The sequence below is a fragment of the Staurois parvus genome, unplaced genomic scaffold (assembly GCF_062004578.1).
Source record: "Staurois parvus isolate SC_StPar_1 unplaced genomic scaffold, SC_StPar_1.0 ptg000441l, whole genome shotgun sequence".
Taxonomy (NCBI): Eukaryota; Metazoa; Chordata; class Amphibia; order Anura; family Ranidae; genus Staurois; species Staurois parvus.
In genome coordinates, this window is record NW_028318237.1 from 1,926,786 (window position 1) to 1,949,434 (window position 22,649).

Sequence of the window (22,649 nt, forward strand, 5' to 3'; positions counted from 1 at the left end):
AAATGTGTAAGGCGCTCAAAAGCTTGCTTGTTTACCTACAGCTGGACCACATGGGCCGGGGGACCAGAACCCAGATCTACGAGGGAAGACTAGTCTACAAGGACGACAATGACAGTGAAATGAGTACTTCAGAGAAGGAGATTAAAGTCATCCTGAAAGTGTTGGACCCCAGCCACAGGGATATTTCACTGGTATGTTTCACCACCTTCTCTGTCCTTTTCCAAAAAGCTATTATTTTCCTGCTCTTCTGATAATATTCCAAATCCATTCACTAAAGTTCCGTTCTAAGATTTAGGGACTGAGTTGCCACGAAAAGAAAAAATAAATGCCCGAAGCTGTTATCTGCAAAAGAAGAAATATTATACTGACCTCTCTGGTACATAATTGATAGTTTTAATTAGAATCATAGTTGTTTCAGGGTGCCACATCCCTATAGAGTCGTATCGAAAAGGTAAATTAATGTCCTGGGACTTTTAGTATGCACCAAGAATGTAGACAGCGGAAATGAAATTCACTATTTATTAATACAATTTCTTAAAAAAGGCAGTAGACTACACCATATTAAAGACAACAGAAGAAACTGTACATAGATATATATATATATATATATGTGTGTATGTGTGTGTATATATATATATATGTGTATATATATATATATATATATATATATATATATATATATATATATATATATATATATATATATATATATGTATGTGTGTATATATATATATATATATATATATATATATATATATATATATATATATATATATACACACACACACACGCTGTAGTTATATAATGGATATGGGCTGAAAACAAATCTTGATGCTTAAGTAAAATTTAGCAATGTTGACATGTGTTCGTAAAACCGTACATATCATCACAACTACTTTGTACATCCAGGTGAATTATACTTTTTTTATTTTTTTATTTTTCCCCCCAGGACAAATTGGGCTTTCATTTGGTGGTAAATGGTAATGGATATCGCCCAAAATAGTAAAAGAAAAAAATATTTTTCTTTTAAATTTAGCTGTATTTCTTGTTGCTACCAAAACCTACCACCAAAGAACAACCCAAAATAAATTTTCCAGCTCCTGACGATCGCAGCGATACCACATGTGTATATTTGTTCTTTGTAGCTGTAGTACAGCCCAGAAACAATAGTGCGCATTTTGCTTTTTTTTTTTTTGTCCTACCTAAAACACACTGATACAAATTTGAAAAAAAAAATCCTGATCTTGACCCAAACACTAACCCTGGCACTGACCTAGATCAAACCTTGATCTAGATATTATTTTTTTCTTTATTTTTTATTTTATTTTTTAATATTTATTCCTTTTTTTTATTACACACTGTTGTTTTTTTTTTTTTTCTTTCTGCAAGGAGAGAGAGCTGCAATGTATTTTTCTCTCCATTCAGAGAGAAAAAAAAACGGGGATGGGCTTCAAAGTGACTGATCACTGTGATAGCCAAGGCAGTGATCAGGTGACCTGGAATTTGAAGTTCTGGTTCCCGATCGTTAGTATGGGACCTGGGGCTTCCAATGACAAACCCGGTCTTTGTGCTGCGAGCATGGTGCGCAGCGCACAACCAGCACAAAGGCAGATACGCAAATATGCAGCCCCATGGAAAAAAGCCCAGTTCTGTGAGGCTGCATATTTGTGTGACGTCGGCACCAGTGGGGTTAAGTAAACCGTAATGAAATTTGTTGATGAAATGTAAAAATATGTGCACATGGGATGGTAAAATGGTATGCTGAACCCCTTCTATGTCTGTTTGCAAAGTTGTGTTTCAAGCAGTGAGAGTGTCAGAGTTACGCAAACTCTTAATGCATAAAGTTAGACAATTTTGAAATGTTTGCCATCGTCCATCATCGCCAGACTTCAGGTAGCTCCAGCAGGCATGCATGTACATACACACATGATCTGAGCTGGATTAGTAATCGCATTCGCTGTCCTCCTAGAACAGGGGTCTCCTAACTTTCTAAACAAACGGCCAGTTTATGGCGCATCAGACTTCAGGGGGGCGACACTGTGGCCGGTGGGAGTAGAGAAATGCCCATGAAGTAAACAATGCCCCATGACTGGTATTAGGAGAAGTAATAGTACCCCATAGTTAGTATTGGAGGGAGAAATGGTGTCCCATCATTGGTGTCAATGAGAGGAATAGTGTCCCTTCATTGGTGTGGATGAGAGGAATAGTGTCCCTTCATTGGTGTCCATGAGAGGAATAGTGTCCCTTCATTGGTGTCCATGAGAGGAATAGTGTCCCTTCATTGTTGTCCATGAGAGGAATAGTGTCCCTTCATTGGTGTGGATGAGAGGAATAGTGTCCCTTCATTGGTGTGGATGAGAGGAATAGTGTCCCTTCATTGGTGTCGATGAGAGGAATAGTTTCCCTTCATTGTTGTCCATGAGAGGAATAGTGTCCCTTCATTGGTGTCGATGAGAGGAATAGTTTCCCTTCATTGTTGTCCATGAGAGGAATAGTGTCCCTTCATGGGTGTGGATGAGAGGAATAGTGTCTCTTCATTGTTGTCCATGAGAGGAATAGTGTCCCTTCATTGTTGTGGATGAGAGGAATAGTGTCCCTTCATTGTTGTGGATGAGAGGAATAGTGTCCCTTCATTGTTGTGGATGAGAGGAATAGTGTCCCTTCATTGTTGTGGATGAGAGGAATAGTGTCCCTTCATTGTTGTGGATGAGAGGAATAGTGTCCCTTCATTGTTGTGGATGAGAGGAATAGTGTCCCTTCATTGGTGTGGATGAGAGGAATAGTGTCCCTTCATTGGTGTGGATGAGAGGAATAGTGTCCCTTCATTGTTGTCCATGAGAGGAATAGTGTCCCTTCATTGGTGTGGATGAGAGGAATAGTGTCCCTTCATTGGTGTGGATGAGAGGAATAGTGTCCCTTCATTGGTGTGGATGAGAGGAATAGTGTCCCTTCATTGGTGTGGATGAGAGGAATAGTGTCCCTTCATTGTTGTCCATGAGAGGAATAGTGTCCCTTCATTGTTGTCCATGAGAGGAATAGTGTCCCTTCATTGTTTTCCATGAGAGGAATAGTGTCCCTTCATTGTTGTCCATGAGAGGAATAGTGTCCCTTCATTGTTGTCCATGAGAGGAATAGTGTCCCTTCATTGTTGTCCATGAGAGGAATAGTGTCCCTTCATTGGTGTGGATGAGAGGAATAGTGTCCCTTAATTGTTGTCCATGAGAGGAATAGTGTCCCTTCATGGGTGTCCATGAGAGGAATAGTGTCCCTTCATGGGTGTCCATGAGAGGAATAGTGTCCCTTCATGGGTGTCCATGAGAGGAATAGTGTCCCTTCATGGGTGTCCATGAGAGGAATAGTGTCCCTTCATGGGTGTCCATGAGAGGAATAGTGTCCCTTCATGGGTGTCCATGAGAGGAATAGTGTCCCTTCATGGGTGTCCATGAGAGGAATAGTGTCCCTTCATGGGTGTCCATGAGAGGAATAGTGTCCCTTCATGGGTGTCCATGAGAGGAATAGTGTCCCTTCATTGGTGTGGATGAGAGGAATAGTGTCCCTTCATTGGTGTGGATGAGAGGAATAGTGTCCCTTCATTGGTGTGGATGAGAGGAATAGTGTCCCTTCATTGGTGTGGATGAGAGGAATAGTGTCCCTTCATTGGTGTGGATGAGAGGAATAGTGTCCCTTCATTGGTGTGGATGAGAGGAATAGTGTCCCTTCATTGGTGTGGATGAGAGGAATAGTGTCCCTTCATTGGTGTGGATGAGAGGAATAGTGTCCCTTCATTGGTGTGGATGAGAGGAATAGTGTCCCTTCATTGGTGTGGATGAGAGGAACAGTGTCCCTTCATTGGTGTGGATGAGAGGAATAGTGTCCCTTCATTGGTGTCCATGAGAGGAATAGTGTCTCTTCATTGGTGTCCATGAGAGGAATAGTGTCCCTTCATTGGTGTGGATGAGAGGAATAGTGTCCCTTCATTGGTGTGGATGAGAGGAATAGTGTCCCTTCATTGGCGTCGATGAGAGGAATAGTGTCCCTTCATTGGTGTCGATGAGAGGAATCGTGTCCCTTCATTGGTGTCGATGAGAGGAATCGTGTCCCTTCATGGGAGTCGATGAGAGGAATAGTGTCCCTTCATGGGTGTCGATGAGAGGAATAGTGTCCCTTCATTGGTGTGGAAGAGAGGAATAGTGTCCCTTCATTGGTGTGGATGAGAGGAATAGTGTCCCTTCATTGGTGTGGATGAGAGGAATAGTGTCCCTTCATTGGTGTGGAAGAGAGGAATAGTGTCCCTTCATGGGTGTGGATGAGAGGAATAGTGTCCCTTCATTGGTGTGGATGAGAGGAATAGTGTCCCTTCATGGGTGTGGATGAGAGGAATAGTGTCCCTTCATGGGTGTGGATGAGAGGAATAGTGTCCCTTCAGGACTTTGGCTTTCCAAGGAAGACAGAAGACTCCGGCAGAAGAGCTCCTGTGTGCAGTCCTGAGGGGTGGACAGACGAAGTCCGGAAGTGCTGAAACGCGTTAGAGGAGCGACATCAAGACGCACGCACACAGACCGGAAGTGTCGCCGTGGCCATTTTGTCGGTTATCCACACATGGTTTTCTACATTGTTTGGTGGAACTTGCTTAGAGCCATGTCTGGAGCTGAAATGTCTATGTTTTAAATGTAAGTGATTATTAAATCTATCCCTATGCATTGAATATCAGTCCTGAGACCACTCTTATCTTTCTGAGGACCTTGGAAAAATGCCTTTGAAGAGAGTATGGAGGATTTCTGTTCCATAATATTGATAAGCTTCTCAATACTCACAGAGGGTAATAGTATTTAGTAGTATTGTGTGCTGGTTGATGGTGTGCACAGAGTTGCAGTGACCACTGAGTGTTCACAGTTTGATTTGTGTGATTATGTGCACTATATGAAAAATTTTTTGAATAATTTATTCATTTATTATATAAATGTATATATATTTGCACTAAATTGAGAGTTGCACTGGGTGATTACTTTAGTTTATTATGGTAATGCACTAGATTTTGTATTTTTTTTATTTTGAGGTTCTTACTGGATGGAATAGGAGGCAATCCTTTTATTTGATGAAAAAGTTTGAAAATTTGGGACTTTTTGGACATTGTTTGTATTTTTTGGACACTTTTGGTTTTTTGGACTTTTGTGATCTTTATTGAACACTTTGTTTTCATTTAGTTTATTTATTGTAATATATCACAAAAAGGTTATATATAGTACTACACTTTCTAGGGAGGAAGTATGACTTTTTGGGGGGTGTAAAGGAGGAGGGTTTACATTTATTCAGTGTCCCTTCATGGGTGTGGATGAGAGGAATAGTGTCCCTTCATTGGTGTGGATGAGAGGAATAGTGTCCCTTCATTGGTGTGGATGAGAGGAATAGTGTCCCTTCATTGGTGTCGATGAGAGGAATAGTGTCCCTTCATTGGTGTCGATGAGAGGAATAGTGTCCCTTCATTGGTGTCGATGAGGGGAATAGTGGCCCTTTATTGGTGTCCATGAGAGGAATAGTGTCCCTTCATGGGTGTGGATGAGAGGAATAGTGTCCCTTCATGGGTGTGGATGAGAGGAATAGTGTCCCTTCATTGGTGTGGATGAGAGGAATAGTGTCCCTTCATGGGTGTCCATGAGAGGAATAGTGTCCCTTCATTGGTGTCCATGAGAGGAATAGTGTCCCTTCATGGGTGTCCATGAGAGGAATAGTGTCCCTTCATGGGTGTCGATGAGAGAAATAGTGTCCCTTCATTGGTGTGGATGAGAGGAATAGTGTCCCTTCATTGGTGTGGATGAGAGGAATAGTGTCCCTTCATTGGTGTGGATGAGAGGAATAGTGTCCCTTCATTGGTGTGGATGAGAGGAATAGTGTCCCTTCATGGGTGTCGATGAGAGGAATAGTGCCCCATTATCTGTGTCAGTGGCAGGAGCTATGCTCAGCTGTTGCTGACAGTGGGGAGAATAATGCCCAAAGGGCCGGATAAAAGCAAGCAAGAGGCCACATCTAGCCCTTGGGCCACAGTTTGGGGACCCCTCTCCAAGAAGAATTATCTGGTTTCTCCAGCATAGTCACATCTGCTCACAAAGGACACGAATTGTGAAGTGTTGCTTTTTATTATGGTTCTTAATTTAAAAAAAAAGTACTATCAAAAAGGTAGGTCTGTTGTATGTGTTTTTTAATGAGTTAAATCAGAATTATTGCTTTCCCCACTTTTCCTGTACCAGTGACAACTCAAAATGTTGGATTTCCCCATCACTTTCTGTTCTGGTTACCAGGATGAATTTACTAAATGGGGACAGGGTCAGCAGTAAAAACCTGACAAGGGCCCTAGCCATTCTCCTCTCCAAAACAGGAGGAAAACATTTTGGCTGTAGATGCATTTTAAATAAACAACACACTAACGCTAAAAATAAAAAAAAATAAACTGTACACAGCCATGTTGGTCTGCCATAGTGTTTTGCTCTGTATCTCAGTACTTTTCTCTCTCTTCCTCTGACAGGCATTTTTTGAGACGGCCAGTATGATGAGGCAAGTGTCACACAAGCATATTGTACTGCTCCATGGCGTATGTGTGCGAGATGTAGAAAGTAAGTGAAACCTTTCTATTTGTTTCTTACAGGGAACCTGTCAGCTCAGCTTTAACCACTTCCTGACGCCCTATAGCAGAAATTCTGCTACAGGGCGGCACGGGTGCGCAAAATCACGTGTGTATATATACATGATTTTACAGTTCCGGGTAGGGGGTGCGTACGTTCCCTACCGGTGCCGCCATTTGCGGCCACGGTTGTCAGTCACCAGGTCCTGGCTGGTGATTACTCGCCGGCTCCTGGTGATTACTGAGGATCTTCGACGGGGAGAACTGTTTTCCTCCCTGACAGCTTAGGCACACTGCTTTGCATGTGGATGAGAGGAATCCACATGCAATGCAAAAGTATGTGCTTGCAGTGAAGCACACAGACACCGCCCCCCTAGTAAAACACTCCCAGCACACAGTTAACCCTTTGATCACCACACGTTAACCCCTTCCTGCCCAGTGCCATTAGTACAGTGTCAGTGCATTTTTTTTAGCACTGATCGCTGTCCTGTTGTCAGTTACACCAAGTCAGTTTCCCCCCCCCCCCCATGTCAGAATGTCGGCCGCAGTCCCGCTATAAGTCGCTGAGCGCCGCCAGAAAAAAAATCCCAGTATATATACCGCCATTTATAACTGCTATAACTTTCACGTAAACCAATTAATTTACATGTATTGGGATTTTTTTTTTATTTTTTAGCAAAGACATGTTGCAGAATACATTTTGGCCTAAACTTATGACATTTTTTTTTTTTTTTTTTTTCTGGACATGTTCAATAGCAAAAAGTCAACAAAGAATTGTCTCTTGTCTCAAATTTCTTTTTTTTTTTTTTTAGCGCAAAAAATAACCGCTAAGCTAAATTCATGGGGAAATAAAAAGGACGTAAATTTAATTTGGGTGCCGGATGTGGCCCTTTTTGCTTGCTTTTATCATGCCCGTGGGGCACGATTTCATCCACTGATACCAGCAATGGGGCATAATTCCCTCCATTGACACCAATGAAGGGGCGCATTTCCTCCCAATGACACCAACAATGGGGTCAAATGACACCCATGATTAGGCATTTGGCACTGGGACTGATTTAATCACATCACAGTGGTTGTTTTTCATTTGTTACAATTTACAATTTATTTAATTTTGTTAATTAGCGCTGCACTTTTACATGCATGCAACTTAGCATACACACCTGCAGCGGTTCGCATGAACGGGGTGCAATCACAATGCGGTGCAGAAACCGGTGCGAATTCCGCACCGCATCAGTGTGAACCCGGGCTAAAGGATAACTTCACCTTTCGTAGCATGTTACACCCACATTCAGAGTGTAACATGTTCCGACCAGACGGGCCCCCGCACCCTGCTTTAACAGCTACTGGGGGATCTTCTCCCCTCCCGATACTGTCAAATATAAAAAAAAAAAGTCCTTAGTGAATGAGAGACTACAAGCTCCCTACAGCAATAGCAGCTGTCAGCTTGTACTCCTCAATGAGCTACCATGGCGCTGTGTCAGTATACCTGCTTGCTCATACATCCCGTACAGGTAGGCAGATATATTGACGGATCTGCAGGAGACCTGCATGGCACCAGCAATCTGCTGGTCGCTGGTGCAAAGCTTATACAGGCTCCTGCAGACAAAAATAATAAATGCCCATTTTTTTTTAACCCCCCCCTGGCGGTATTCCCGAGTGTAGCTCGGGGTAAAGTTTTAGCACCACAAGCAGTAACCCCGAGCTGCACTCGGGCTTACCATGCGGCGTTGCTCTGGGATCTCTTCTTCACTTACCTTGTCCTGCGCTCCCGCGATGTCCCCCCTGCAGTGTCCCCTGTAATGTCCTCCGGCCGATGCCGGCATCTGTCTTCCGGGTTCCGTTCCCTGCGAGCGTCGGGACGTACGGGGGACAGAACTGGCGGGAAATTTTAAAATGTGAAAAAGTGACATTCATTAAATTCACTAAAATCACATAGTATAACATTCCTGTATCAAACCATTTCACATACATTTTGTCCCGAGTGCTTTGTCCTGCGCCCTGCCTGCATTTTTACTGTTCTTTCTGCCTGGAAACTGAGAAATGTCCATGGCGTCCAAAAAGCGTCCCTTTAGGTCAAAAGCGGGTTTAGATCAGCTAGAGAACAGCTATAGTAAATCAGAACCACTTGCAGAATTGAGTGATAATGATTCGTGGGGGAAATTCCTCATCAGACACTGAAAACGATTCTGCGACTTTGCTCAGCGATGTGCGAACTTGGCGCTCCATTTCAAATTTCAGTGTTTTTGGTTTGATTACATTATTGAATTAAATTTATTATATTATTTTTTATGATTATTTATTAAATTATAATTTATGATTTCGTGTTTCAAATGTTATCATACCCGGGATGTTTACTACACTCTTGTTTGGACAGATTTCAGTGAGTTATTCCTAAAAATTACAGGCCTACAATAAAAAAAAATACATGTTTCTATGCAAAAAAAAGTACCGCTTTGAGCACAGAAATACTGACATAATCATACCACTAGGGCGGCTACCCTGCAAAAAAAATTGTGCATTTATTATTTTTTTTACTAAAACGGGAACTTATCCTTTTAACACACTGCACCAGGACAGCAAGGTTTGAATGGGCCCTCGAAGTCTGAGCAATATCCGTACATCAGGATTGTGCATTGTGAATCAACATTAGACATTCATTATTTCAAGGAGAGGATTTAAGGGGAATATTATAGAGGGTCACTTGAGTCAGCTTCGGGCTGCTGGGATCACATCAAAGTTGGAGGCGTCCAGCAGCCGTCTCGGGGTTTATGGATGTCTGCACAAGGGGGGATTTTACAGCTAAATAACATAAAATGGGTTGCATGGACATACAACCTTATGGGAGGATGATTGATGAAAGGATCTGGAGAGTCTTTATTGTCAGATGTTTGCTGTGTCCATGGTTCGTTCATCAGAAAGGAAATTGCATATGGAAGAAATATACATCTACTATCTGTGTCTGATTCCTGGTAAGCTGTATGCAGCCATAATCTGATTCATAAATTGCTGTTCTAATTGTGTTTGCTTTTCTATAATAGTTAATGGAAATGCAGAAACAGAATAGAACTGATGACACTCAAAATATATATTTAAAAAAACATGCACACAACTAAACATTGGCATCTTTTATTTTAGACATCATGGTGGAAGAATACGTGGACTTTGGTCCTCTGGATTTGTTTATGCATCGCAGGAGCGACTGTCTCACAACGCCGTGGAAGTTTCAGGTGGCCAAACAGTTGGCGAGTGCCCTAAGCTACTTGGTGAGTAAAACGATAGCAATGTTATGGTGCTCTACCTTGTAACCCCTCGCCCTCCAGAGGATCCCCCCTCTTCCTGACCAGGTCATTTTTTGCGTTATGGCGCTGCGTTACTTTCACTGACAATTGCGCGGTCATGCAACGCGACACCCAAATTAAATTTACGTCCTTTTTTCCAATGAACAGCTTTATTTTGCTGGTATTTGATCACCTGTGCATTTTTTTTTATTTTTTGTGCTATGAAAAAAAAAGACCAACAATTTTGAGAGAAATAACAATATTTTTTACTTTTTGATATTAAAGCTGTCCAGTAAAAAAAATTTTTAAAAATCAAACGTCATCATAAATTTAGGCCAAAATGTATGTCTTTGCTCCCAAAAAAATTCCAATACGTTTAAATTGGTTTACATGAAAGTTATAGTGCTTACAAATGGAGATCTAGGTTTCCTTGAAGAGCACTATAAATTAACCCCTTGCCCTCCTGAGGATTTAACCCCCCCCCCACCTTTCTGACCAGGCCATTTTTTGCGTTATGGCGCTGCGTTATTTTAACTGACAATTGCGCGGTCATGCACGCTGCACCTAGATGAAATTTACGTCCTTTTTTCCCATGAATTGAGCCTTCTTTTGGTGGTATTTGATAACCTGTGTGTTTTTTTATTTTTTGCGCTATAAAAAAAAAACCAAAAAACGAAAATTGCAAAAAAAATATATTTTTGACTTTTTGCTATTAAACATGTCCAGTAAAAAAATTACATTTTGTCATAAATTTCGGCCAAAATGTATTCTGCTCCATGTCTTTGCTAAAGAATAAAAATCCCAATACGTGTAAATGAATTGGTTCATGTGACAGTTATAGCGTTTACAAATGGCGGTGTGTGTGTGTATGTATATATAATGTGTGTGTGTGTGTGTGTGTGTGTGTGTGTGTGTGTGTATGTATATGTATATATATATGTATATGTGTATGTATATGTGTGTGTATATATATATATGTATATATATATATATATATATATACTGGGATTTTTTTTTTCATTTTTATTAGTAATGGTGGCAATCAGCGACTTATAGCGGGACTGCGGTGGACATTCTGACACTGGGGGGGGAACTGACTTGGTGTCACGGACATCCCCAGTGACACCAATACAGTGATCAGTGCTAAAAAAAAAAAAAGCACTGACACTGTACTAATGGCACTGGGCAGGAAGGGTTTAACATGAGGGGTGATCAAAGGGTTAACTGTGTGCTGGGAGTGTTACCAACCATTGTTTGTATTAATGGGAGGAATAGTGCCCCATCGTTGGCTGCAGTGGGGGGAATAGTGCTCCATCTTTGATGTCCATATGAGGAATAGTGTTCCAATGTTTACATCAGTGGAAGGAAGTATGGCTCATCATTGGTGTCATTTGAATAGGGCCCCACTGTTGTCGTTGATGAGAGGAATTGTGCCCCACTGTTCGTTTCAGTAGAAAGAATGGTGCCTCATAATTGGTGTCAGTAGAAGGAAATAATGCCTCCTTTCAGTAAGAGAAATAGTGTCCCAAGGGCCCGACAAAGGCAAGTGAAGGGCCACAGTTTGTACCCACTACTCTAAATAGTTAGTTTGGGCCGGCTGTTTCCTTTACTAATAGATGCTTTGATGTCAGTGTGTGTAGCATCATCTTCATTCAGTATACAGCACTGTGATATGGGGACGTCCCACCCACCTCCAGTAAGAGTAAGAAGTGAGTCGGGGTAAGGAAGCCTTATGTTTATAAATGAACACAAGGTTTTCTCTGATTGGCAGAGGTGGAGAGGCAGGTGGATGATTTCACAATCACCTGACAGCAGTTCTGACCTCTCCTTACTTTTATACAAAAAAAAAAAATAATAAAAGTTTTGGCTTTAGATAGGTTTTAAGGCTTGGTTCACATCTGTGTGGGTGGTACGGCTGTGGATCCACCCGAAAATCCGTGCAGACGTGCACAGAGGAATGCGGACCCGCGGGCGGGTGCCATTAATTCTAACCCTAGGTTCACATCTGTGCGGGTGGTGCAGAGAGAATTGTGGACCCGTGGGTGCCATTCGTTCTAATGGCTCGCCGCCCGCACTGGAAAACGCAACCGTACTGAGAACAGAGGTTCCTGTGTGTGCTGCGTTTTCCAAAGAAGTGCAGGGACTTCTTTCCCTGCGTGTCATGGGCATGGGAGTCCATTCAAATGAATGGTTGCTTGTGCATGAGCAAAATGCGTCCCGCATGACCGCATAGATGTGAACCGGGGGTAACCGCGGATCCTCACAAAAATCTGTGCTGCCGCACCACCCGCACGGAGGAATGCGGACCCACGGGCGGTTGGCATTAGTTCTAATGGAACGCCACCTGCACTGGAAAACGCAACCGTACTGGGAACCGAGGTTACCATGCGGGCTGCGTTTTCAGAAAAAGTGCAGGAACTTCTTCCCTGCATGTCACAAATGGGCTCTCATGCCCGCGAAAAAAACGCTGACCTGCGCGGCCGCATATATGTGAACCGGGGGTACCGGTATAACCGCAGACACCACTAAGCAGATTACAAGACATGGGGGTGCTGAGCGATGCGCATTTTTCGCCTTGGAGGCCAAAGGACCTTGTCCTATCAATGCATGGGGGTCCTGCGTTTCTCCAGCAGGGGGGTGGCCGCAGGTCCCTCTTCCCAAAGCCGGTATTTTACTGCTCATATTATGGCTGCATATGATTCAGGAAATAAATGGGTTAGCAAGCGAGAGAAATCGATAACACGATTAATTTTCAGCGCGTGGGGTTTGGCTTCCCATAATAGCGGTTTATTGCTAAATGGCTGTATTAAATCGCAGATGAAATGCGGTCACCTCAATTAGTGGCAGTTCATTACTAATCCCATCTATCAATTACTTCTCATCTCCGGCCGGGCAAGCTGACAACTGCCGCTGAATCAGACATCCTTCCAGGGAGATGAACGGAAAGCGAATCATCTGTGTGCGAGCCATCAATTATGTGCGTGTTTACACACGATTCCCAGCACGGGCGGATGGCATTTCCAGGCAGCCTGTGTCTGTGGGCACGGATCTACAGTCAGGAAATTCATGTGTTATGTAATGGGATGCATTCAGAATGATGAAAGCCTTGTGCTGAGAAAACCATGCATTTCTGGGATCTGGAGGTCGGATGCATGCTTTCTGGGATCTGGCGATCGGATGCGTGCTTTCTGGGATCTGGCGGTCGGATGCGTGCTTTCTGGGATCTGGCGGTCGGATGCGTGCTTTCTGGGATCTGGCGGTCGGATGCGTGCTTTCTGGGATCTGGCGGTCGGATGCGTGCTTTCTGGGATCTGGCGGTCGGATGCGTGCTTTCTGGGATCTGGCGGTCGGATGCGTGCTGTCTGGGATCTGGCAGTCGGATGCGTGGGATCTGGCGGTCGGATGCGTGCTTTCTGGGGTCTGGCGGTCGGATGCGTGCTTTCTGGGGTCTGGCGGTCGGATGCGTGCTTTCTGGCATCTGGCGGTCGGATGCGTGCTTTCTGGCATCTGGCGGTCGGATGCGTGCTTTCTGGCGTCTGGCGGTCGGATGCGTGCTTTCTGGCATCTGGCGGTCGGATGCGTGCTTTCTGGCGTCTGGCGGTCGGATGCGTGCTTTCTGGCATCTGGCGGTCGGATGCGTGCTTTCTGGCGGTCGGATGCGTGCTTTCTGGCGGTCGGATGCGTGCTTTCTGGCGGTCGGATGCGTGCTTTCTGGCGGTCGGATGCGTGCTTTCTGGCGGTCGGATGCGTGCTGTCTGTGATCTGGCGGTCGGATGCATGCTGTCTGTGATCTGGCGGTCGGATGCGTGCTTTCTGGCGTCTGGCGGTCGGATGCGTGCTTTCTGGCGCCTGGCGGTCGGATGCGTGCTTTCTGGCGGTCGGATGCGTGCTTTCTGGCGTCTGGCGGTCGGATGCGTGCTTTCTGGGATCTGGCGGTCGGATGCGTGCTGTCTGGGATCTGGCGGTCGGATGCGTGCTGTCTGGCGGTCGGATGCGTGCTTTCTGGGGTCTGGCGGTCGGATGCGTGCTTTCTGGCGTCTGGCGGTCGGTTGCGTGCTTTCTGGGATCTGGCGGTCGGATACACGCTTTCTGGCATCTGGCGGTCGGATGCGTGCTAGCTGTTGCAGTCTTTATTTTTTAATCCTTTAACCCATTTCTGCTCGCAGTCTGTAGATTGACATTGCTGTAAATCGGGGCTCTCCAAACAATGGCCCTCCAGGGGTTGATGAACTGCAAGTCCCATGAGGCCTTGCAAGACTCTGACATCCACAGGCAAGACTCCCAGAGGCATGATGGGACTTGTAGTACTTCAGCAGTTGAGGGCCATAGTTTGGAGACCCCTGCTCTAAATGATGCCCAGCAATTGAGGGTACATTAAAGTGATAGTATCAATAACAAGCATGTGATATTAATACTGCAATACTATAATGGTTTTTGCACAGAGCAGCCCCGATCCTCCTCTTCTCAGGTTCCCTCCCTCCCCCTAGTGCCCCCATAACAAGCAGCTCCACCCCTGCTCTAGGCTCATTGGCTATGATTGGCAGTAGCTGGCGCCAATGGCTGCCACTGCCATCTCATCCAGTGAGGAGGGAGAGAACTGGGAGAGCCAAGGCTTTCATGCACACTGCTGGATCAAGGTGGGGCTCAGGTACGTTTTCGGGGGAGTTGGGGGGGAGCTGCACACAGAAGGTTTTTAACTTTAGGCATAGAATGCATGAAGGTAAAAAATCTTGAGCTTTTATAACCACTTTAATCTACTTCCTCCCTGTGACAGATGATACTATTAGTGATCAGATCAAACTGTCACCGCTCCAGTCCTCCACAGTGGTTTTAGATCATGTGATCACCACGTCAGTTATTGCAAAGTACTCACAAGCTGGAGATTTCATTTACAAAATGTGCATTCAGGTTGAAAATACCAGTCTGGCACAAGGTGTCATTGTATCTCAATTTAATACTATAATTGGCAGATGACAGGATTAAAAAAAATATGTAGGATTATATATACTGTATATACACACACTACATTTTTGTGCATTTTCACAGCCTATAATAAAAACGAAGCAGGAAACATGAAGATTGGATGACCGCACTTCTACAGCAATAAGATCCCTAAAGTTTATTATCAAAAATCAAATCAACACTTGCTGTTCAGAATTGCACCCAATGCCTTGTAAATCATACAAGCATATTCCGCACGCAAAATGGTGATACTAGTATATGCAAGTGTGCGTACAGTGAGGAACAGAAGTATTTGAACACCCTGCGATTTTGCAAGTTCTCCCACTTAGAAATCATGGAGGGGTCTGACATTCACATTGTAGGTGCATTCCCACTCTGAGAGACAGAATTTAAAAAGAAAATTCAGGAAATCGCATTGTATGATTTGTAAAGAATGTATTTGTCTTGCACTGCTGAACATAAGTATTTGAACACCTGAGAAATCAATGTTAATATTTGGTACAGAAGCCTTTGTCTGCAATTACAGAGGTCAGACGTTTCCTGTAGTTCCTGACCAGGTTTGCACTGCAACAGGGATTTTGGCCGACTCCTCCACACAGATCTCCTCTACATCTGTCAGGTTTCGGGGCTGTCGCTGAGCAACACGGAGTTTCAGCTCCCTCCAAAGATGTTCTATTGGATTTAGGTCTGGAGACTGGCTAGGCCACTCCAGAACCTTGATATGCTTCTTACGGAGCCACTCCTTGGTTCTCCTGGCTGTGTGCTTCGGGTCGTTGTCATGTTGGAAGACCCAGCCATGACCCATCTTCAATGCTCTGACTGAGGGAAGGAGGTTGTTGCTCAAAATCTCACAATAAATTCATCCTCTCCTTAATTTTTTTTTTTTTTTTTTTAAAGTAATGTTCCAGGTTAGTTTGAGCCTGTGGCCAGCTAAGCAGCTTACCTGCCCTTCCCCAAGCGTATGTTGTGGATACAACTTGCCATGGCACACACTGCGCTGGAACCCAACGATAAATGCAGAAAGTTTGGAGTTTAAGTGATGCCCTTTGTTCACTAAGAAGGAATCTTAGACCTCCTGAAAGCATCTTTAATAACCTAAGTTAGCCAATCAAAAATGCATTACCTAAACTCCAAACCTTCTGCATGAACTGGTGGACACCATGACACAGGACTCTACTACTGTCCCAACAGTAAACAAACCCCGATTCTTGCCAGCTTTCATTTCACCCCTCACCTGTGCTGGGACTGGATTTACAGCCTTCACTGCAGCTTGTAGTGCAAACAATAAAAAAAAAAACACAAAAAGGTCAAGACAATGTCGTCTAATGTAAATTTACTAGGATATTGATTTTGGTTGATGGTAAAATGCCCAAAATGATAAACCTGATCCAGCTCATCTGATTGTTACATTTGAAATTCTCTGATATGCATGTATGTATGTATGCATGTATGTATGCATGTATGTGCCTTCAGGGCTTTCAGACTAAACAGAGACGTCATGTTTTCTTCTGCAGGAAGATAAGGACTTGGTACACGGGAATGTCCGCACTAAGAATATCCTACTTGCGAGAGAAGGGATAGACCATGACTGTGGCCCCTTCATCAAGCTGAGTGACCCTGGGATTCCTATAACTGTGCTGTCCCGACAAGGTAAGAGAGCAGCGAGTCTCCTAAACCAGCCACCTCACACCCACTCCACTGATCCTGGCTTTGTAAAGTGCCGAGTTTGCTGAAGAATGTGTTGTGATGTAGGGGTCTGAGGGGGACTCACCCCACAAGGCTGTCAAATTGGGAGCAAGGGCCGTGTCTGGGCAGCCACTGCTTCCTAATTGACATGAATGGGATTGCCTGCACAGGGATGAAACAATTGTGCGTCGGTGTGCGGGCCAGCGCTGGTGCGTCGGTGTGCGGGCCAGCGCTGGTGCGCCGGTGTGCGGGCCAGCGCTGGTGCGTCGGTGTGCGGGCCAGCGCTGGTGCGTCGGTGTGCGGGCCAGCGCTGGTGCGTCGGTGTGCGGGCCAGCGCTGGTGCGCCGGTGTGCGGGCCAGCGCTGGTGCGCCGGTGTGCGGGCCAGCGCTGGTGCGCCGGTGTGCGGGCCAGCGCTGGTGCGCCGGTGTGCGGGCCAGCGCTGGTGCGCCGGTGTGCGGGCCAGCGCCGGTGTGCGGGCCAGCGCTGGTGCGCCGGTGTGCGGGCCAGCGCTTGGGCGTCCATGTGCACTTAGGTTAGCACATATGAGTAAGCCTTAGTGATGAGCTTTACAAATATGCTTCGCACTGTTGGTTTGGACACTACATACCTACCAGAGCACTGTTGAAATGAAATGAGTGAATGGTGGGGGCTTGGAAAAAGCCGGTCGTGTGGCCTGCCGGTCGTGTGGCCTGCCGGTCGTGTGGCCTGCCGGTCGTGTGGCCTGCCGGTCGTGTGGCCTGCCTTTCTTGCTGTAATGAAATCCATTTTGCTGTGATCAGCAGAGAAAGGATTCACACCGTGGGCTTCATTTTATAAATGAGCTGTAAAATGCTGCTTGTTATAAATGTGCCCCTTAGTCCCAACTTTTTTTTTACCCTAGAGCGTGTGGAGAGAATTCCGTGGATTGCTCCGGAGTGTGTGGAAGATTCCCGAATCTTGACTGTAGCTGCTGACAAATGGAGCTTTGGAACCACATTGTGGGAGATCTGCTTTAATGGAGAGGTTCCTTTGAAGGACAAGACCCTGGCGGAGGTATGGGTGACTTCCTCTACATGTCCAATTTACACCCGTGCAATGTTGTTTGATGTCATAATGGGTTAAAGAATATCTCCAATCCAGAGCTGATCATTTCTATGTTGTTAACAAGTTGAATCGCATGCTGGCTGTTTATATCACGTGGAGGTGTGAGGTCTTCTGGCCAGAATTCCCAGTTCCACAATCTTTGCAAAGCTTATGTGTTGCATTTCTCCTAGCACTAGAAATCAGCTGATTATTGGAGGAGTCTGGACACCAAAGAGCATCGCCCTCTTCTCCAGCAAAAACCGCTCTTGAATTCTCAGACATAAAAGAAGCCAAAGAGATCACCATTGATCTGTGCATCCTCCCTCTATGGCACACAGTATGACAGAACTTGCATTGAACAACAAACGCCAACCCTAAAATATACTCCTATCATTTAAATATATTCCAGAATACCCACCAAGGATATAAATCCACTTTGTGTGCACCAAATGCACAATACATACAAAAAGTAATAAAAGTCCAAAAAGACAAGTTATTAGCTTGTAAAAGTAGCAGTGGCATCTTCATAGTGCTGTGCAGGGAGTTGAGCTGTGGGAGGGGCCTAGCAGCAGCTCCGCTCACTTCAGGCTGCCTACGGAAAACTACAGGAGTGGGCGGAGACGAGACCAGTCATCCTGCTCAAGGAGAGAGAGCAGCAGTGAGCGGTCTGTATTACAGGAAGCTCTGCACAGAGGGAAAGTCTCACACTGGATTACTGAACAGATCTGCAAGAAATACACAAAGTACACCGAGATTCAAGTAATGCCTCTTGCATTGTTAAATGCTTTCAGGAAGAGCTAGTGATGCCACTTTAACTTGGGGCATACAGTTGCAAGAAAAAGTATGTGAACCCCTTGGGATTACGTGGAGTTTTGCATGAATTGGGCATAAAATGTGCTCTGAACGTCATCTAAGTCACAATAGAAGAACACAGTCTGCTGAACATAATAATACACAAACATTAGATGTTGCCATGGTTTAATTGCACATAACATGTAAACATTCACAGTGCAGGGAGGAAAAAGTATGTGAGGCCCTAGCTTAATGACTTCTCCCAGAGCTAATTGGAGCCAGGAGTGAGCCAACCTTGACTCCAATCAGTGTGATGATATTGGATGTGTTGCTGACAGCTGTCCTGCCCTTAAAAAACACACACCTGTTTTGGGTTTACTGGTTTCAAGAAGCCCTGTCTAATGTGAACCATGCCTCGCAGAAAAGAGCTCTCAGAAGACCTACGATCAAGAATTGTTGACTTGCATGAAGCTGGAAAGGGTTACAAAAGTATCTCCAAAAGCCTTGATGTTCATGTGTCCACGGTAAGACAGACTGTCTACAAATGGAGAACGTTGAGCACTGTTGCTACTCTCCCTAGGCGTGGTCGTCCTGTAAAAATGACTGCAAGAGCACAGCGCAGAATGCTGCATGAGGTAAAGAAGAATCCCAGAGTGTCAGCTAAAGACCTACAGAAATCTCTGGCACATGCTAACATTTTTGTTGACACATCTACAATAAGGAAAACATTAAACAAGAATGGAGTACATGGGAGGACACCACGGAGGAAGCCATTGCTGTCCAAAAAGAATATTGCAGCACGTTTGAAGTTTGCAAAAGAGCACCTGGATGTTCCACAGCACTACTGGCAAAATATACTGTGGACAGATGAAACCAAGATTGAGTTGTTTGGGAAGAACACACAACACTATGTGTGGAGAAAAAAAGGCACAGCACACCAACATCAAAACCTCATCCCCACTGTGAAACATGGCGGAGGGAGCATCATGGTTTGGGGCTGCTTTGCTGCCTCAGGGCTGGGATGGATTGTTGTCATTGATGGGAAAATGAATTCCAGAGTTTATCAAGACATTTTGCAGGAAAACGTACGACCATCTGTCCGCCAACTGAAGCTCCGCAGAGGATGGGTGATGCAACAGGACAATGACCCAAAGCATACAAGTCATTCAACAAAACAATGGCTGCAACAGCACAGAATACGCCTTCTGGAGTGGCCCAGTCAGAGTCCTGACCTCAACCCGATTGAAATGCTGTGGCATGACCTTAAGAGAGCGATTCACACCAGACATCCCAAGAATATTGCTACACTGAAACAGTTTTGTGAAGAGGAGTGGTCCAAAATGACTCCAGATCGTTGTGCAGGTCTGATCTGCAACTACAGGAAACGTTTGGTTGAGGTTATTGCTGCCAAAGGAGGGTCAACCAGTTAAGTCCAAAGGTTCACATACTTTTTCCTCCCTGCACTGTGAATGTTTACATGTTATGTGCAATTAAACCATGGCAACATCTAATGTTTGTGTAGTATTATGTTCAGCAGACTGTGTTCTTCTATTGTGACTTAGATGACGTTCAGAGCACATTTTATGCCCAATTCATGCAAAACTCCACGTAATCCCAAGGGGTTCACATACTTTTTCTTGCAACTGTAACCTTTTTTTAATGAGATGGTAGAGTAAGTTTTGGTTCTGCCTGGCCCTAGACAGAATGAGTGACAGGTACTCTTTGTAACTGTTTCTTGTCATGTTGGCTTCTGTACGCACAAGTTTCAGTCGGCCCTTTTTTTGAACCTATAATTAGGGATAAGGATGCACTTTGTGGGGTCGGCTTTTCCTGCTACAACTCGCCATTAATGAGGATAGGGGTGGTTAGCAGCTTGCACACTCCACAGACATTGGCCAATTGTCATTGCTGCTTCTAGTTTCAGGTCTGTTCTCTTCCACAGACTGGTAACAAATTGCTGGCCAATGACTGTTCTGGCCTAATGTTGTTCATCGCAGAACTTTTCACAGCCTCATTTAGTTAAATGGTAATCAGAATGGTTTTGGGTCAGTCACATTTTTTTTTTTTTGTAAGTTTTAAACTCATTTTTTTTGTATTATGCCTTTTTATTTTTTGTTTGCTTTATAAAGAAACCTTTAGCACAGGGTGAATCCATGACGCTGATGCCATAGAAACACATTTTTTACACATTCCAGTGCATTTTTGATGCATTCTAGCGCGTTTTTGATACGTTTTACTGCTTTTTAGTACAGTTTTCTGCATGATAAATGCAGCATGTTTGTGTTTTTTTATTTTTTTTTTTACTGGAACGCACTGGAACTGCAAGCACTGATGTGAACCATGCCATTCACAAGCATGTAACCTACTTTTTTGTGCGTTTTTGGATGCAGAAAAAAGCTAAACTGGAAAGCATGGTGTAAACCAGCCCTTAGAGCATGGGTGCTCAACATGTGGCCCTCCAGCTGTCATGGAACTGCAAGCCCCATCATGCCTCTGCCTTTGGGAGTCATGCTTGTAACTCAGCCCTGCAATGCTTCATGGGACTTGTAGTTCCGCAACAGCTGGAGGGCCGCCAGTTTGACACCTGTGCCTTGGAGTATGGGTGCTCAACCTGTGGCCCTCCAGCTGTCACGGAACTGCAAGCCCCATCATTCCTCTGGGAGTCATGCTTGTAACTGTCAGCCTTACAATGGCTCATGGGATTTGTAGTTCCGCAACAGCTGGAAGGCCTCCAGTTTGACACCTCTACCTTAGAGCAGGGGTAGGCAACCTGTGGCTCTCTAGCTGTTGTGGAACTACATTTCCCATGAGGCATTGCAGATTACAAAACTGACAGTTACAGCTATGACTTGCAGAGGCATGATGGAACTTGTAGTCCTGCGGCTCTTAGGTTGCCTACCCCTAGGTGCTCAACCTGTGACCCTCCAGCTGTCATGGAACTGCAAACCCCATCACGTCTCTGCCTTTGGGAGTCATGCTTGTAACTGTCAGCCTTGCAATGCCTCATGGGACTTGTAGTTTCACAACAGCTGGAGGGTCGCCAGTTTGACACCTGTGCCTTAGAGCATGGGTGCCCAACCTGTAGCCCTCCAGCTGTCATGGAACTGCAAACCCCATCACGTCTCTGACTTTGGGAGTCATGATTGTAACTGTCAGCCTTGCAATGCCTCATGGGACTTGTAGTTCTGCAACAGCTGGAGGGGTCAGAGAAACCTCTGGTCAGTTTACTGTCTCTTTCGGATCAAAACTCTCATATGGACCATGTGAACAGAGCAGGCAGAGGAGGAGGAGTCGCTTCTTTGGCTTAGTCACTCGTGTGGAAATTTTAACGACTGTAAACCTGCTTATTTTTCAGCAAAGCAGCGAAGGATAGTTCTGATTGTAAACATATAGGACATATATACAAAACCAACATATAATTCCTTTTAACATTCTGTTTATTGCAAAGTGGCACTTAATAGTATTCTTTGTTTTTTGTTTTTTTTGTTTTTTAAAACACAGCATCGTGTACGCTTGATTCTAATTAGATTTTCATGACTGTTTTGCAGAAAGAGAGGTTTTACGAAGGATGCTTCATGCTGACAAAGCCATCTTGCGAAGAGCTGGCCAACCTGATCATCAACTGTATGAACTACGACTCCAACAGACGGCCGTTCTTCCGAGCCATAATGCGGGAGATCAATAAGCTGGAGGAGCAGAGTGAGTCTTGGGGTCGGGGGCCTCCTTTAGTTAGAGCTCTGACCACAGAGATCTTTGATTAAAGTGCAACTTTATGTGTGAAATAAAATAGTTGGGAACATTCAGGCTTTTTATACAGAAGGAACTTACTATGCCTCTTCTACATTAATGTCCACGTTTGTCCTTTTTTTAAATCATTTGTTTGGGCCAAGCTGTCCTAAACAAACGATTTACTGCACTAAAGTTGCACTTAACCTTGCTGGGCAAGCTGTATTAACTGTATAAACCCAGCTACATACAGTATACAGCACCGTGTTCCAGCAATGGGACAGGGACTTCCCTTCCCACTCCTGAAACAAAATAGTCAGGCTGAGTGCTGCACAGCCATTCACAGGAGGCTTTGTATTCTGTGAATGAATACAAAATGTTCTGTGGCTGAGGTGGAGATTGTGATGTCATCCACCTGCCTCTCTGCCTTTTTAGCCACTTGCCTACCGGGCATTTATACCTCCTTTGTGCCCAGGCCAGTTTTCAGCTTTCAGCGCTGTCGTACTTTGAATGACAACTGCGC

The 22,649-nt window shown here is 44.7% G+C and overlaps 1 protein-coding gene across 1 annotated transcript in view; it reads left to right on the forward strand.

Annotated features, from left to right (window-relative positions):
* JAK1 (Janus kinase 1) overlaps positions 1-22,649 on the forward strand; it is a 180,937-nt gene that overhangs the window by 131,273 nt on the left and 27,015 nt on the right. Inside the window, exons 13-18 of the mRNA XM_089687961.1 lie at positions 42-191; positions 6,521-6,608; positions 9,755-9,882; positions 16,374-16,509; positions 17,427-17,578; positions 21,949-22,099. Of these exons, the coding sequence (XP_089544087.1) occupies positions 42-191; positions 6,521-6,608; positions 9,755-9,882; positions 16,374-16,509; positions 17,427-17,578; positions 21,949-22,099 (805 nt within the window). The remainder of the gene's footprint in view (positions 1-41; positions 192-6,520; positions 6,609-9,754; positions 9,883-16,373; positions 16,510-17,426; positions 17,579-21,948; positions 22,100-22,649) is intronic.